The 17,764-nt window shown below is 40.1% G+C and overlaps 1 protein-coding gene across 2 annotated transcripts; it reads right to left on the reverse strand.

Annotated features, from left to right (window-relative positions):
• Nucleotides 1-3,094: 3,094 nt before the first annotated feature.
• mocs1 (molybdenum cofactor synthesis 1) lies at nt 3,095-17,475 on the reverse strand. Of its 2 annotated transcripts, none has more exons than XM_061968478.1 (11): nt 17,187-17,475; nt 15,411-15,519; nt 14,265-14,432; nt 9,667-9,831; nt 9,114-9,175; nt 8,688-8,799; nt 7,484-7,596; nt 7,057-7,167; nt 6,861-6,981; nt 6,732-6,779; nt 3,095-5,089 (listed from the first exon to the last, which is right to left on the reverse strand). In XM_061968478.1, exons 1-11 carry the CDS (start codon nt 17,379-17,381, stop codon nt 4,203-4,205), a joined length of 2,091 nt encoding a protein of 696 aa, XP_061824462.1. In that variant the 5' UTR covers nt 17,382-17,475; the 3' UTR covers nt 3,095-4,202. The 2 variants fall into 2 exon arrangements, with proteins under 2 accessions (XP_061824462.1, XP_061824463.1); XM_061968479.1 differs by having other exon boundaries at nt 4,941-5,089; nt 6,714-6,779.
• Between the last annotated feature and the right edge of the window lie 289 nt (nt 17,476-17,764).

The raw sequence follows: 17,764 nt of genomic DNA on the forward strand, positions 1-17,764 counted from the left end.
CACACACATATACACATATGTATGTATACAAATATACTTATATATACACATATACAGTACATACATATATATGTATATATATATATATACATACACATATACTTATATATACACATATACATACATATATATGCATTTATACATACATAAATATATACATGCATATACACACACATACATATACACATACTTATATATATACACACATATGCATATATATGTATATATATACATAATATATACATATGTGTATGTATATGCATATATAGAGATATATATGCATATGTGAATATGTATATAAATGTGTATATGTATGTATATATTTGTATATGTATGTATATATGTGTATGTGTGTGTGTATATATGTATATATATATATATATATATATATATATATATATGTGTGTGTGTGTGTGTGTGTGTGTGTGTGTGTGTGTACATGAATGTGTATGTATATATGCACACACACACACATACATATACACCTACATACATACATATATACACTTACATACATACACATACATATATACACATACATACATACATGTACATGAATAAGATACATATATACATGCACGCACGCACGCACATATACACATATATATATATATATATATATATATATATATATAAACTACACAATAATTTAAAATTCATCCAATCACAAATATATACAGTATTTATATAAATTACAGTTTTAAAAAATCATACACAAAGTGTAAACAAATTCAAAATAAAAATGTGTTTATAAAAAATATTATATATATATGCAGTTTTGCTAATTAGGAACAAAACATTGTAAATTAGTTTTAAATTTATTTTGAAAAAAAAACCCTGCAATATTTATATATGTGGCGAGGTAAAATCTGTATAGTCATTATGGGTTAGCAGTAAGAGAAGTTCATATTTATAATGTATAACTAATAAAACAATGTTAACAATAAGACTTTAGACCCGAGCTACCTGGAAATTTTTGATCAGATATTGTCGAAATATTTTCTTCATGTGGGAGATTTCAACTCACTAAATTAGTCCCATTTGAGCACTGAAACTATACATTCAGTGTTGACTTCAATATCAAAGTGATTGGTTTTGATTTCTTGTTTCTCTTTGGAAGTGTATTTGCTGCCACACAGTGGTTTTCAAGGGAACTGCAGCACAGCAATTTTTCTTGAAAAGCCTCAACGACATTGGATCGCAGATTTTAAAAACGCATTTACAATAACTTAAATTTATAGATAATCAGGAGCTCGTGTGTGTTTAGCTAAACAAAACATAACGTTGTGTTGAGAACGATTAATGTTTAATATGGAGACTCTTGTTTAGAAACATTTTACTTTGAAAGTTCCACTTCCTTCTCCAGTTTTGTGTTTCAATTGGAATTTGGAAAAGCCAATTTCTCACTGGCGCCCTCTATCGGTACAGAAGTCGTGTACGTTTTCAAACCCAACGACTTTTATTTTAAGAATTAATAGCTTCTTCTAAATTTGTGTGCGATTGCATTTATGTTCTGATATCATTGTAGACGGAGTAACCGTTGTGTTGTATTTAGTAAACCAACTAACTATAATAGTTAACCCGTGCATCTGCTGATGGAAGATAACAGATTGACACTAATTATTAAATGCTAGTAAATGTGCTGCAGTCGCGAGTACGGACGGGAGTCGAAGTAGGTGTGTGAAAAGATGGAGCTAATTGTTTTAATGGCATTCAGACTTTGTTTTTGAATCAGCAAAGGAGCGGTATCTCTACATCCGTGGCTTTTTGACGCAACACACAACACCTGAATGTGTCCTTCAAACAACACCTGAACTCTAACCATAACTAAAGTTCCATGGGTGAACTCCAAGGTTTCTCACCATCTCTGCTTCAATAAACAATGACGGTGATGACGTCACTGTCAGCGATGCCATCTTGTCAGCCACCTCTTCAAGAGACTCATTTTGAACGCTCCTCGCACATTAACACTTCAAAAGGCAAACAATTGCCCCGTTGTTTGACCTGCAAAGTATGTTTTTGGGGTGGAGGAGTCTGCTCGGGAGCTGGTTAGCTTGAAGCTAACAGCTAACCTGTCTCCATCCTCGAATGATGTGGATCCAGAGGGAGATAAAAGTGAAGTTTCCATGGACTCACAAAGATTAAAATAACTCATTTACTGGAGTTAAACATGTTGACTTTACACTCATCTTAGTGTTTACCATGAAGTCTTTATTTTGACAGCCTCTCGCGGTAAACTTGTCCGAGTGCAAACTGAGGCAGTAGTTGTCATTGAAAAAACTTTTGGCGAATCAAAATAAAAAAGCAAAAAAAGGGGACGGAAATTTGACCCGGCAAATATAAACAAAACAAAACACTGGCGGAAAGCGATAATCGATACAATAAAAAAAACAAGCAAACCGGGTGTCTTGTCTGTCTCTCCACTCCCTTTAACATGAATTGATTAACGTGGACCCCGACTTAAACAAGTTGAAAAACGTATTCGGGTGTTACCATTTAGTGGTCATGTACTGTATTGTGCAATCTACTAATAAAAGTTTCAATCAATCAATCAATCCCTCGCTCTCTGTCTCTAGCTGCCCCTCCCTCACGAATGCTGCTGCGTGTGCGCACCTTCATAATTTGTTTTGTTTTTAACCCCTTCTTAACCCTGAACGTACATTGAAAATGCACGCAAGCCTAACTCAAAATGCCGGACATTTGAGGCATTTAAGAAACTCCGCCTGGACAGCCCCGCAAAAGAGGACGTATGGTCAGTCTATTATAGGACAATTCAACACCACTACAAAATACAAATGTAATATTACTTTTGTAAAGGTCTTGCATTTATAATGCACATTTTTTGCTGTGTATCTAATAATGTGGCAAGTTTGACTCTAGATCAGAACATTGTTTGCTTGCTTCACTCAGGTATTTTAATTACAAAAAATCCATATCAAAGTAAACACTTTTTCAACAGCTTGATTAACTGTGGAGAAATTACATTACATAATTCTCACTTTTTTTTTTAGCATGAAAATATGTTATATGATGGCAGAGATTTTTGAAGTACAAAACTATAACACGGTTTAGTTCCTGCATAGATTCAAAGATAGCCAAGGCAAATGTATTTATTTATAGAGCATAATTCGTACACAAGGCAATTCAAAGTGCATTACAGATTGCAAGGCAGATATGGTAAAATCATAAAAATAATCATGAATTATTGATTTCAATACTTCCAAAGTAAGGTTTGTCTCACAACCTCTGAATCACTGTTTCCAGATTTTAGAAGGATAAAACTGAAAAGCAGCCTCACCATATGCCGTCCTGACTCAAGGCAGCAGCAGGAGATCACTCCCAGAGTTTCTCAGAGATGGTTCAAATGGCTCTAACATGTCAGAGATTTACTTTGGCGCAAGACCACACAAATATGTGTACAGAAGCAGAGCTGTTTTATAAAGTATTTTCTCTGAGCATCAGGAAGCCAGTGCACTGCACTGGACTAAAATGGTTGTATTTCCTGGTTCTAGTCAGTGCTCGAGCAGCATCATTTTGGATGCGCTGCTTTATAGCTTGTTTAGAGAGCGCAGTGATACCATTACACCAGTCCAGCCTGCTGAAGACAAATGCATGGATTAGTCTTTTCTCATTTAGACACTTCTTTGATTTTGGCAACATCTTTTAGGTAGTAAAACACTGCTCACATTATTGATTGTATGTCAAGTCTGAGGCTGTTATCACTCTAAATTTCTAACCTAAATACATTTTCAGCAAGGGGATCTAAATGTAACATTTTCTCTCTCCTTCTGTGGGCCAGAGACAATGATTTCAGTTAGGTCTAAGTTTAGCTGAAGAAAATTATTTTTCATCCACACACTTATCAGTTTGATGCTATGACAAAGTGAATCAACAGGCCAATGTTCTCTTCTCATCAGTGACACAAAGATCAGTCATCTGCATAGTTGTGGTATAACACACTGTAGCTGCGTATTAGCTGGCCTTATGGCAGCATGTACAAATTGAACAATAGGGGTCCCAGGATTGACCTGTGTGGAATAGCCATTTGGTATTAGACACTTACCAATTACAACAAAGTATGTCCTGTTCTCAAGCTAGGACTTGAACCAGTTTATAGCAGTACCAGAGATTCCCACTCAGTTTCTCACCTTGATAAGTAACTTAGAGCACTATCACTGACGTGTCAAATTTTTAATTCAAGGTTATGGTCGCTGAAAGTCCTTCTTCCCGCCAGTCTTACTCAGCAGTTTGATGTCAGTGATGATAATGTCTTGACTCACAGCCTTGCACATGTCATATACAGTCAGCGCTGCTACAGAAACTGCAGTCAAAGCCTCCATCTCGACTCCCGTCCTGCCAGTGGTGCGACACGTTGCCGTAATGACCACGGCGTTCCGCAGCCCGTCCAGTTCCAGGGTGACCGAGGTGTGCTCTAAAGGGAGAGGGTGACACAGTGGGATGAGAGTTGAGGTCTGTTTCGAGCCCATGATGCCGGCCAACTGGGCCACGGCAAGAGCGTCGCCCTTAGCCAGCTGGTTATCCTGCAGGAGTCCAAAAGCACTGGGTCCCAAAAGCACGGTGGCGCGGGCTGTGGCTACTCGCCGTGTGGGGACTTTGCGACCAACATTCACCATGTTTGCTCGGCCTTGGGCATCTGTGTGCGTCAGTTGGGCTTCTGGTCTATCATCCAGATGAGGGCTGCTTGCATCACTTGTAGATTGAGAGGTTGTGAGTTGGAAGTCTTGGCTGGAAGTGTAATTGTGATATTGGCCCACGCTAAGTTGTGTCCAGTTTACTTTGGTATTCATTAGTAATTGTCTCTTCAAAGTGGGTAAGCACCCAAAACTCACATTAGTTCGGGTTGTGTAACTCACAGAGCTAAAGTAAATAATGGGGGGAGATTGACCACCACTAATCTCATCCAAGTGGTCTTCTGCATTAATTAAGTGCTCAGTTTCATGTGGGGTGTCTTTCTTGTCTTTAAGATAGTAGCCTTCACTCGTTAAGTTTCTAAAGCAGAAATGGTGTGCTGAAGCAGTTACATCTTGAAGGCACATAAGGTTCTCTCTGTTCAGGACCATCGTTCTACCTGAAAGACACAGTAGGAGAGAGAAATGTTTTTTTGTTTTTTTTAAACGCTGGGAATGTGAAAACAATCTGGTTGCCTTTAGATGGAAGTGCTGTCTGTTCAAGAACTGGACATCAGTCAAGAAAGCCCGTTAGCAAAGAGTGCACATGTCCACAGCACATGTTCACAGCTTTCTCAATTATTTTTAATTGTGGAACAACCCGTCTATTCGTGCATTTTCTTTACGAAGAAGTTGTTTTTTCTTTTCCAAAAACCCATTTCATACACCTCAAGTCAATAATGAATGTGGTGTGGCTTCACCATCTCGTAGATTTTTTTCAAGCTTATTCTACTTGAAGAGACCAAAACAATCAGAAAGCGCTATTCAGTATGATTGGCTGAGCCTCAGGCAGCATTACTATATTGGAATAAAAAAGTGTAAAAGTGACTAAGGGGTTTTATTTTATTACTCAAAGCATTTTTTATGTTCTAGCTATGAAAATATTAGATTTGTAATTATTGATTCCTACTTCGCGGAAATTCATTCATCACGGTCAAGTCCGTAATTAATTAACAGCAATAAATGAGGGACTGTATAAGTTAATAAAGCATAAAAAACAGCTTTCGAGAATCGACTTTGTTACAGGCCTCAAAAGTTGCAGTGATGTAAACAAAATGTTAATGTCTGACCATTAGGACCAGGCTAAAGACTAGACCAGGGGTAGACAAACCATGACTTCAGAGCCACATGCTGCTCCTTAGCCTCCATGTTGTGACTCCTTTTGTAGAGCTGTGAGATCTTTTTTAAACAGCGTAGTAAGGAAAATAGGCATTAAAAAAAAAAAAAAGAAAAGTTTATCATTTCAGATTGTCTCCAAGTCTGTGGATGCATCCAGGCTGACATCTGACGTATGATTGAATGAGCGCGAGGATGCAAAGGGAGTGGGAGTACAGTACCTGTGTTCGGTTAAACACCAGAGATGGCCCTGGCAGTAGGATAATTAATAAACATAATAATAGTAATGTATTTCAAACAAGGCAAGCACAGATGGAAGCCTCGCTAGTCGCTAGCCATCGGGCTAAAAGTCAGGGAATGTCGCTTGATTGTGCATTGGCACTCTTAAGGCGTGAGTGAGGTTTAACCACCAGCTGGTATCCCTTACACATACACAATGCACTTCTGCCTGTTGGATTTTGTTCCTGTAGGTACTAGTTTGATTGAATTTTATAAAGATTAGCACTTTTAAAAGTTTATAAGCTGTGTTATGTTTCGCGGCTACAGGCTATTTTTCTTTAGTGTAAGAGAGGGCAAAATGGCTATTTTGATAATAAAAGTTGGGGTAGACTGCTGTTCCATCTGTTCGTCTATCAGTCATCATCATCTTATTAGTGTGTGAGGTGTATTATTGGGCTTGGTGTGTAAAAAATAGGTACTGCGTCCATTATTAGCGGGTTGATGTTGTTTTCAGGGGTCTTGGATCCTAACCACAGCAAATGGCAAAAAACCTGCGGCTATACTGTAAAATTAATTTGTGGTTGCAAATGTATTTAAATATTTTCTGACCTGTTAATTGTTGGAGAATTCAGAAGGTGTGACACAAATAAGTAAATGATAGACGGAGTTTGTTTGTGAGTTTGTACGTACAGTCAAAGTGTCACCCACCGATGAGGATCATAGGTCTGTTCTTCATTTGGGAGATATTGAACATGCCTGAAAAAGAAGAGGTGGTGGGGTAATACAATTAACAGTCTGCCAACACTGCAAAACAGCAGCAATAGTAAACAAACTTACCTGCATGTTGCTTCTTCTTCCTGCCCACAGCAGCGCCGATGATTTGCAGCAGCTCTTCCTCAGACGCTCCAGAGCGCAACACATCTCGGAGCGACACCTCCGAGTTACCGAACAAACACACCTAACGACAGATGGTATGAGTACGATGGACACAAAAACACACAAACACACATACATGCATATGCACAGTTATTACCTTGAGGTTGCCGTCTGCAGTGATGCGTAAACGGTTACAGGAGCCACAGAAATGATCAGACATGGAGGTGATGAATCCAACCTGCCCTTTGAAGCCAGGCACCTTGAATGTCTGTCAGACAAATGTCAAGCATTAGTGAGAAACCACTGAAGGCATTTGTGCGTTTGTTTATTGCTTGTCAGGACAACCTTCACTTTATTTTTGTATTATAATCAGTGTTCATGGCGTTTAATTTACTATAATCACATTAAATTGTCAATGTTTATTCTGATATACAAGCAACTGAATGGATGTTGACATAGTAATATTAACGATAACAATAAAACCTAACTTTTACTTGAGGTGGAAGCATAAAATATATACCGATAATAAAAAAATATGACCCATTTTGGTGACGTTCTAACTTCTAAGTAACACAACTGAATACCTTGGCAGTGTCAGTGTGTCCAGTTTGAAGCATTTCTAGGTCAGGCCACTGCTGCCTGATGTGATCCAACATCTCCTGGTAGCTCACCATCTTCTTGAAGTTCCATTTGTTGCCTGCACAAAAAAAGAGTTGATGTGAGGAAAACACCCAGTAACCCAGCTTTCTGGCTGAACTACCAATGTCAGTCACTTGTGGGACTCTGGTAGTGTAGAAAGCTTGTACTTTGGGTGAGGAGTAAGATGTACTTTTTGCAACCTTGACAAAAACTACACACACGGGCAAACAATTATGCCATCTTATGCGGCTTCTAGACTTTTGACAAGAACAAGAAAGTTTGATCATATTACGCCTATACTGGCTCACTTGCACTGGCTTCCTGTGCACTTAAGATGCAACTTTAAGGTTTTACTACTTACGTATAAAATACTAAATGGTCTAGCTCCATCCTATCTCGCTGATTGTATTGTACCATATGTCCCGGCAAGAAATCTGCGTTCAAAGAACTCCAGCTTATTACTGATCCCCAGAGCCCCAAAAAAGTCTGCGGGCTATAGAGCGTTTTCCATTCGGGCTCCAGTACTCTGGAATGCCCTCCCGGTAACAGTTTGAGATGCTACCTCAGTAGAAGCATTTAAGTCCCATCTTAAAACTCATTTGTATACTCAAGCCTTGAAATAGACCTCCTTTTAGACCAGTTGATCTGCCGTCTCTTCTGCTCTGCCCCCCTCTCCATGAAGGAGAGGGGGGGCACAGATTAGGTGACCACAGATGAATCGCTAGCTGTTTCAAAGTCGGGACATGGGGTGGACCACTCATCTGTGCATCAGTTGGGGACGTCTCTGTTATGTTGACTTGTCTCCACTCAAGATGATCTCCGGCTGGCCCCACTATGGACTGGACTCTCACACTATTAACTAGATCCACTCGACGTCCATTGCACTGGTCGCCCAGGGGGGGGGTCTCACATCTGCGGTCCCCTTCAAGGTTTCTCATTGTAGCCCATTGGGTTGAGTTTTTCCTTGCCCTGATGTGGGATCTGAGCCAAGGATGTCGTTGTGGCTTGTGCAGCACTTTGAGACACTTGTGATTTAGGGCTATATAAATATACTTTGATTGATTGATGTCTACAGAAGGTTTGTGTTTCACAATGTTTCAAACCTACACACTCTTGGTGTTTTTTTTCTACTTTTTTGTGCAGACTCACCATCGAATGGCATGTATTCAATGAAGCGCACTTCCAGAGGCTTTGTCTCGGTCAGAGCTACAAAATTCAGCAGCTCATCTTCATTGAGGCCTCGCATGACCACACAGTTGACCTACAGCAGGGAACACACGGCATCAAACAAACCAAGAAACTTCTTAGGTCACAAATGTGGGGCTGTAAAGTGTAAAACCAAGACTAAACAAAAGTGTGTAATAATAATGAAAAAGGTTACTGTGAACTGTTAAATTAATTTATTCTCACAAAAATATTTTGTTCATAAATATTAGTTATCGTTTTTGGTTGCAAAGGTCTGAAAATTAGTGGTATTGGTTCAAATTTCTATTATCGTGCTTCCCTGAAACCTGCCGGTAAGCAATGATTAGCGTAAACGAAAACAAGGGTTTTAAAAAAAGACACCCCAAATACCTTGACTGGGTTGTAGCCCATCTCAATGGCTTTTTCAATGCCTTCCATGACCTTGTGGAACCCTGTGAAAAAGAAGATGGAAGTTTAAACAAGAGAAAATATTGTTTAATGCAGTAATTTTAAATCATTTTCTGTCATGACCATCTGGCCTGGGGCGAAAACATTGTTGTTCTGGTTGTTTGGCTAGTCAAACCATTTGTATGAGCTGCACATTTACTGCTGCTACTCCTTGCTCATTAGTATCCAACTTCCAGGCTACCACACCCGCACTGTGACACTTATAAACGTATTCCTGGCTCAGGGCTCAGTGTGTTAATGATTGTGTTTTAATAAAAGAAAGTTTAAACTGTTGCTTTTTTCGCAAAACAGCCCTTTTCTATGTACCATATATCTTTGTAGGTCCATCTGTGTGTTCTTTGGACAGGTCGTCACTTTCTTTCCTCGCTAGATGGAGTTTATAAGCTTTAGATAGTGTTAATATTAAACTAGCCCAAACCACAACGTCCCATCAAATCTTAAACTTTTGCCCTTTAAAATAAAAAGACAAACATACCTTTTCGCCTGACAATGAACTCAAACTTAGCAGGTACGAGCGTATCCAAACTGATGTTGATCAGGTTAAGGCCTGCATCTTTCAATGGAGGCAAAAGTCTGGCCAGGTTTATGCCATTTGTTGTCACCGCAATGGTCTTTAGACCCTCCAACTTCTTCAGCTCTGCTACAAAGGCCAGACAATGTGTAAAGGAAACATTAAAAAGGAGAACTTGGACAAATGTCTTAATCCAGCATTTACCAAATAGTTATATACTTTATATATTTTTTTATAAAGTAAAACATTCTTACATATTCCTCAAATTAGACACGTTTTATAGAACCAGCCTAATCTGGAAATCTAAATGCGAGAAAACCAAAAACCATCAAACATGACATTGTGTGTTTGATGGTTGGGCATCCGGTAACGTCACAAATGTCACAAGCATATTTAGAAACGTTGAAGCTCCACAATACTTGCATTTGTTTTATTTGAACTCTCATTCAATATTAAGCCCCAAAGGGTAAGGTGTTATTTATTATTGAAATTATTGCTGACAGACCAGCACTTCTCAACCAACCAGTCCTAATTTCAACACTTTGGCTTGTTTGGTTAAAACCCAGTCAGGTGTCAACTTGCAGAAACAAGAATTCAAATAAATGTTTGAACAGGTAAATTTAATAATATAAACATGCTTGATGTGACAATATAAATGGGAAAAATGTTATGAGATAATTCTTAAAATAAAATATCAGTTATCTTTTATAATTTTGCATTTCTAATCCATTCTAGATGTATGGAAACAACTCAAAATGACATCTTAATTCATGCATTCAAGCATGAATACTAAATCCATAAATCATTGAGTGTGACGTTTAGTAAGTGATTACTCTGTAAATATAAGTTAATTGTACTAATTTTGAATCCCGAAGGGAAATTCAATTTCCTCTAGTATCAGGTTTGTATGGCTGTACTTTTTGTTACAGAAGAATTAGAAGCAATAACATCAACACATTCAACAACTTTCAAAACTGGCATGGCTGAGGAAACTTGGCTATCTAAAAGTATGGCTATCTGTAAAAATGAATTACGGAACCCTGCCTTATAGATTGCAATACTGATGTAACATTTGAAGTTTGCTATCAGACCGATACAGACTAACTAATGAAGAACTTTAGTGTGCTAAATCCGTTGATGCAGCCCATGATCTAACACCAACACTGAGTGAGATAACTCAGCAAGGAGAATCACTTTGCTAAAATGCGCAAATACACAGTTAAGCCAAGAATATCGTCGTCCCACATTTTTTTTAAACTTTAGAGCATACTTGCCAACCTTGAGACCTCCGATTTCGGGAGGGGGTGGGGGTGGGGGGGCGTGGTTGGGGGCGTGGTTAAGAGGGGAGGAGTATATTTACAGCTAGAATTCACCAAGTCAAGTATTTCATATATATATATATATTAGAGATGCGCGGATAGGCAATTATTTCATCCGCAACCGCATCAGAAAGTCGTCAACCATCCGCCATCCACCCGATGTAACATTTGATCAGAACCGCACCCGCCCGTTGTTATATATCTAATATAGACGATGCAAGGCATTAGTGAGGTTATAAAGCTTTTGCCTGTTAAAGAAAGGAGACTGATCCAATGCAGCACAGACATTCGCGTGCCACGCTGTCACGACCCAGACGCACACCAGTGTGCAATCATATGGGAGCCGCGCTGAGCGCACCTCCAAGCGCGTCTTGCTGCCGGCGACGGCCGGGTATTGGCCCGACGCTCCAGCGCCATCCATTTTCAGGGCTAGTTGTTTCGGCAGGTGGGTTGTTATACACTCCTTAGCGGGTTCCGACTTTCATGGCCACCGTCCTGCTGTCTAAATCAACCAGGGTGAGCCCCACCCCTTTCGTGAGCGCACTGCGCGCGGAGTGACCCCTGTTACGCGCCCCCGGCAACAGGGGTGGCGGGCAGGTAAGCTGCGCGGGCGGAGCGCGCGGAGTGACCCCTGTTACGAGCCCACGGCCACGGGGGTGGCGGGCAGGTAAGCTGCACGTGACGCCGGCCGCGGCGAAGGCGGACGAGGCGGGGTGTCGGTGCGGTGGGCGCGGTGGTGACCCTGGACGTGCGTCGGGCCCTTCTCGCGGATCGCCTCAGCTACGGCTCCCGGTGGGGCCCTCTCGGGGGCAGGGGCCTCGGTCCCGGACCCCGGCGAGGCGTCCCTTCTCCGCTCCGTAAAAGTGTCCATCTCTTTTTTTTTTTTTCTTCTGTTGTGGCATATGCAGCAGGTGCCTGCTCGTTTTTCGTATGTGGGTAACAACATTTAACTATGTATATATATTTCTGAATTGGTTTAACTGCCACCCGCCTGAATCTATTTAAAATCTAATTTTTTTTTATTTCAACCGCCCGACCCGACCCGACCCGACGATAAAATCTAATTTTTTTTAATTTCATCCGCCCGATCCGCGGATAATCCGCGGACTCCGCGGTTGTGCCCACAAACCGCGCATCTCTAATATATATATATATATATATATATATATATATATAAGAAATACTTGACTTTCAGTGAATTCTAGCTATATATATATATATATTTACTTTATTTTATATATATATATATAAATATATATATATATATATATATATAAGAGAAATACTTGAATTTCAGTGTTCATTTATTTACACATATACACACACATAACACTCATCTACTCATTGTTGAGTTAAGGGTTGAATTGTCCATCCTTGTTCTATTCTCTGTCACTATTTTTCTAACCATGCTGAACACCCTCTCTGATGATGCATTCTGCTTCGTCTCCTTGTTGTGTGCGCAGTTGTGCACTGCACTCTCTCACATATGCATGTACAGTAGATGGCAGTATTGTCCCGTTTAAGAGTGTCACAACATTGCTGTTTACGGCAGACGAACTGCTTTACGGTACACGAAAACATGACTGCTGTTGTTGTGTGTTGTTGCCGCGCTGGGAGGACGCTAATGAAACTGCCTAACAATAAACCCACATAAGAAACCAAGAACTCGCCCTCGATCATTCTACAGTTATAACGTGATTGGGCAGGCATGCTGTTTATATTGTGGGAAAGCGGACGTGAAAACAGGCTGTCGACACGTCACTCAGGTCCGCCTGAATTTCGGGAGAAAATTTATCCCGGGAGGTTTTCGGGAGAGGCGCTGAATTTCGGGAGTCTCCCGGAAAATCCGGGAGGGTTGGCAAGTATGCTTTAGAGAGCAAGTTGTGTGGCAAAACCTACCACAGAAGAGCAACAAAAAGTTGTTTTTGTTCCCATTATAGATTAACAACTTAACCCTGATTTCAACAGGATGCACCACAGCGAGAGCCGCGAGGGCTAGGCTGCGACGAGGCGGATGGCCGCCACGGGTGCAGATCTTGGAGGTAGTAGCAAATATTCAAACGAGAACACGGCTGCAGTGCGTAATCGCCACGGCGGCGGACTCTTTCCGTTTTTATTCAAATGAATGTGTCCGTTTCCGCAGCCTGCGGTACGGCACTGCCGTGGCGTTTCCGCTCCGGATCCATGCGCTAACTATACGCAGTGCTTCTATGTTTGCCGGTCGCCGCAACACGGCGGATCAATTCAGGTAAAATCTGCTTGTGTTGGACAGGAAGTCATGCACAAACACAAAATAAATGATCCGATTTACTTTCAAAATAAAATAGTCCGTCTTCAAGGCGGATCGTTTTTTTACACTTTGAAACGTCCTAACGAACAGAGACAAACATGAAGTCAACTTGTCAAAAGGTTTTCAGACGTAATTTCCCCTTTTTTGACCTTAATGCATATTCTGAAAGTTCAAAATTAAAGAATCATACACAGGCATAAACTGGGCAGCTATGTGCACATATTGGGTCCTGTGTCAGATGCCAGCTGATACAGGGGCCAGTGAACTAAGGCCGTGGTTCGTGGGAGTTATGTGTCTACATCACATGATGTTAATGTTGTGTTGTTGCTTGCTACAAAAAAAAATCTATTTGTTGTTCTGCAAGGCAAAGCATTTGTCTTTCTCACGAGTCAAGTCAAGGCTGTCGCAGACGCGCCCGCCTAAGGGTATTGATGGACGGCAAAGCTTAAGACGTTCTGCAGTGTTTACTTCAGTGCTGTTTACTTTATCACATGATTATGCGCGGATTCGCGAGATCTCGTAAAAAGCCGGGCTATTTCGTTGCACGACAGATCTGCAGCAGAACACTCGTGGGGATTGTCGAATGGCAGATGGCGGTGCTGTTCCGTGGAGGCTACGTTTCGCTGGCGTTCCGCATCCTATGGAAATCAGGGGTTAAGCTTTTAGAGGGCTTAAGGAGTCAGACAGAGAAGAACTTGTATTGACATGGACTGTGCGGATTCAATGCTCCACTTCCTATATTATATTATTTGATTGGATCGTTAGGCCTTGTCATGCCTTGATATCAGTAACAGAATTGTGATCCTTGTGGCAGACACTTCCCTTATACCACTAATTAAATCTATACTGTGATATGTCATTATGAGGCAAGTTTGATGTAGTGTGAATAATCATTTCTCCTTCACACATATTTCTTCAGTCACATTGCAAACTTCATGTTGATAGCGCCTTACCAATTATATCCAGGAAATCAGGTCTGATGAGCGGTTCTCCTCCAGTAAGGCGTATCTTCTCCACGCCCTCTTTGACAAAAAGGCGTGCTAGAGTCAGCACCTCTAAGGTGGACAGCAATTGGCCTCGTGGTGTCAGTTTCACACCTTCCTCTGGCATACAATACTGACCTAAGATTGAGGAGATAAGAAGTAAAGCAATATTTTTAACACGCCATATTAACGCAAACTTATAATTACAACAAGACAAGTTAAAGATATAACAATTTACTTAGGTTTGAGAGACATTTTACTCTTAACGGTTGACTGAAGAAAAGAAACACAAAATTGCAAAACACATTCTGGCGTTCAAGGCGTGATCACATCATGACTTGTACATGACAGTTGCGGTCAAACGTTTATATACACTCACCATGAGCATGTATGTCATTAGTTTGGGCACTTTAGGACTTAAGATTTATATAAACCATTATTTGACCAGAATGGAAAAAAATATCCAACATACATCTGTAATGATAAAGATATTTAGAAATGTATCTGATTTACACAGGGTCAAGAGTATACCTACAAACTGTGCAGTACTGCACTTACAAAATACAAATGCAGTCTTGTTAGTGGAGTGAGAAGGATTGACTGGGGCTGGTAGTTTTTCTTTGGGCAGCATGAAATTATTTGTTCAACAGTTCAATAAAGTAGACCTAGTGCCGGGGGTATGTTATCTAGCCATCCTCAAAAAGTGAAAATCTGCGAGTTATTGATGCAACTATTAAAATGTATATTTTTGGATCGCTTCAACACACACTTACCGTGATTTGGACACTACGTATTCCAAAAGGGCAAATTACCCAAAGCACACATCTAAAGCTCTAACAGCTGGGTGTTAGTTAGGGCACTGTCCAGAGATCGAACCCACTTCAGCTACACATTAGGCAGGGGTATGTACACAATCGGTGCCTCTTTTCGGAATGTGTCCAATGTATGTACCGTAAAATTGTTCAATAATCAGGTTACACTTGGTTAGTAATGAGGTTACACTTGGTCAGTCTGATAAGTTAAATTTGTTGTTAGTATTTAACGCAATACTAACATGATAATATAACTCAAAATAAGTGTTGATCAAGTGAGAACAGACATGGCAAGCAAACTTACAGCGCAGGTTGCATTTCTCAGTCAGGGAGATGCGCAAATAACTGTGTCTCCGGCCAAAATTGTCCGTCAGAAATGATGAAAAGGGAACATTGTGCTCTCGCATCCTCTCCTGAGAACGAGACAGTAAAAAGGTCACATTTGTGGACTGTAAACATTTGTGAATTAATTTACAATGGTTAACCATGCTAAATTAATTCACCTTACACTGTCACAAGCTGATTTTGATATTCCATCCATCCATTTTCTACCGCTTATTCTCGGGATGTCCGATAATGGCTTTTTGCTGACATCCGATATTCCGATATTGTCCAACTCTTTAATTACCGATACCGATATCAACCGATACCGATATCAACCGATATACGCAGTCGTGGAATTAACACATTATTATGCTTAATTTGGACAACCAGGTATGATGAAAATAAGGTACTTTTTAAAAAAATTAATAAAATAAGATAAATAAATAAAAAACATTTTCTTGAATAAAAAAGAAAGCAAAACAATATAAAAACAGTTACATAGAAAGTAGTAATTAATGAAAATTAGTAAAATTAACTGTTAAAGGTTAGTACTATTAGAGGACCAGCAGCACGCACAATCATGTGTGCTTACGGACTGTAACCCTTGCAGACTGTATTGATATATATTGATATATAATGTAGGAACCAGAATATTAATAACAGAAAGAAACAACCCTTTTGTGTGAATGAGTGTAAATGGGGGAGGGAGGTTTTTTGGGTTGGTGCACTAATTGTAAGTGTATCTTGTGTTTTTTATGTTGATTTAATAAAAAAAAACAAAAAAAACAACAACAAAAAACGATACCGATAATAAAAAAAACGATACCGATAATTTCCGATATTACATTTTAACGCATTTATCGGCCGATAATATCGGCAGGCCGATATTATCGGACATCCCTAGCTTCTTCTCTTAGGGGTCGCGGGGAGCGCTGGAGCCTATCTCAGCTACAATCGAGCGGAAGCCGGGGTACACCCTGGACAAGTCGCCACCTCATCGCAGGGCCAACACAGATAGACAGACAACATTCACACTCACATTCACACACTAGGGCCAATTTAGTGTTGCCAATCAACCTATCCCCAAGTGCATGTCTTTGGAGGTGGGAGGAAGCCGGAGTACCCGGAGGGAACCCACGCAGTCACGGGGAGAACATGCAATATTTGGATTTGTTTTATTTGTTAAGTAAACAACCATTACCAGCATTTTTCAAACTGAACATACGTGGCTTTAAAAAACAACCTTATGTTTTCCAACTGGCCTTTTTAAATTGCTGGATTGAAATGGGATTGTGAAACGAAAAGCCGTTTCAGTCACACGCGGCCTCTGTGACCTTATTTGACAGTTCCTGCTGAATCACGCTTTTAGTACAAAGGCGAACACAAGACTTGGGTTTGGTTACACACTATAAACTTCATCAAAAAACTTTGTCGTAAAACTATTTAGGCCATCTTGTTAAAAAAAACAACTGAGAAATCTGCAAATTCCAACAAATTGGCATAACACAGCTGTTAACACAACTACTAGTAGTTTTAGGGCATGGAATTGCATTTATTTGTGTGTTCTTAAATGTGAAATCACATTTAAAAAACATGTTTAATGTCAGTGCTAAACCCAAGTTACAGGGCTGTAACTTGGGGTGCTTATTTGCATACAGTACAGTCATCGGCTTTGCAATTATTACTTGAATAGACACTATTGTATGCCCAAATACACGTGATTATTTCCACGGCAATAAGTTATATTGTGAGTTACCAGTCTTGTTCCCGTTTTCGCAGAAGTGCTGACGTCTGGTGGAGCCAAAGTAGAATTCCCAAGTTCACTTTTCGTATGCGTTGCACTTGAGAAAAGTCGCAGTATATTCGCTGTTACGCTTTTAGTCCATAGTTTCCCGAAACGTGTCACACTCCTGTGTGTGTGTAACAAGCCGCTGCAGACGTTAGAAGCCATTGTGTTGTTGTGTCGCAACAGCACAAATATGCTGATACAACTCCAGTATGTTTCCGTGAGATAAATGATGACAGTTCAGAGTTCAAGCACTGGGACGGAAGAGGGAAGGGCGTCGTCTCGTCAGCCAATGAGGGCTTGTGACGTCATGCACTAATGTATGCTGGGAAGTGTAGTCCATAGTGTAAGAGGACGATGCACTTGTTCCTCTGTGTATATTTGTAACATTTTATGCGATATTGAATTTGTTGTTTTTATTAGCTGTAAGCAATAATCATCAACATCATTAGGAATACGTTCTTAAAACATGTCAGTCTTTTTTGTAGGGAATGTTGTTATTTCACTTTTTGACTTGAACTACTGAAACAAATTAACATATGGACTAT

Source organism: Nerophis lumbriciformis, linkage group LG08, assembly GCF_033978685.3.
Source record: "Nerophis lumbriciformis linkage group LG08, RoL_Nlum_v2.1, whole genome shotgun sequence".
Classification (NCBI taxonomy): Eukaryota; Metazoa; Chordata; class Actinopteri; order Syngnathiformes; family Syngnathidae; genus Nerophis; species Nerophis lumbriciformis.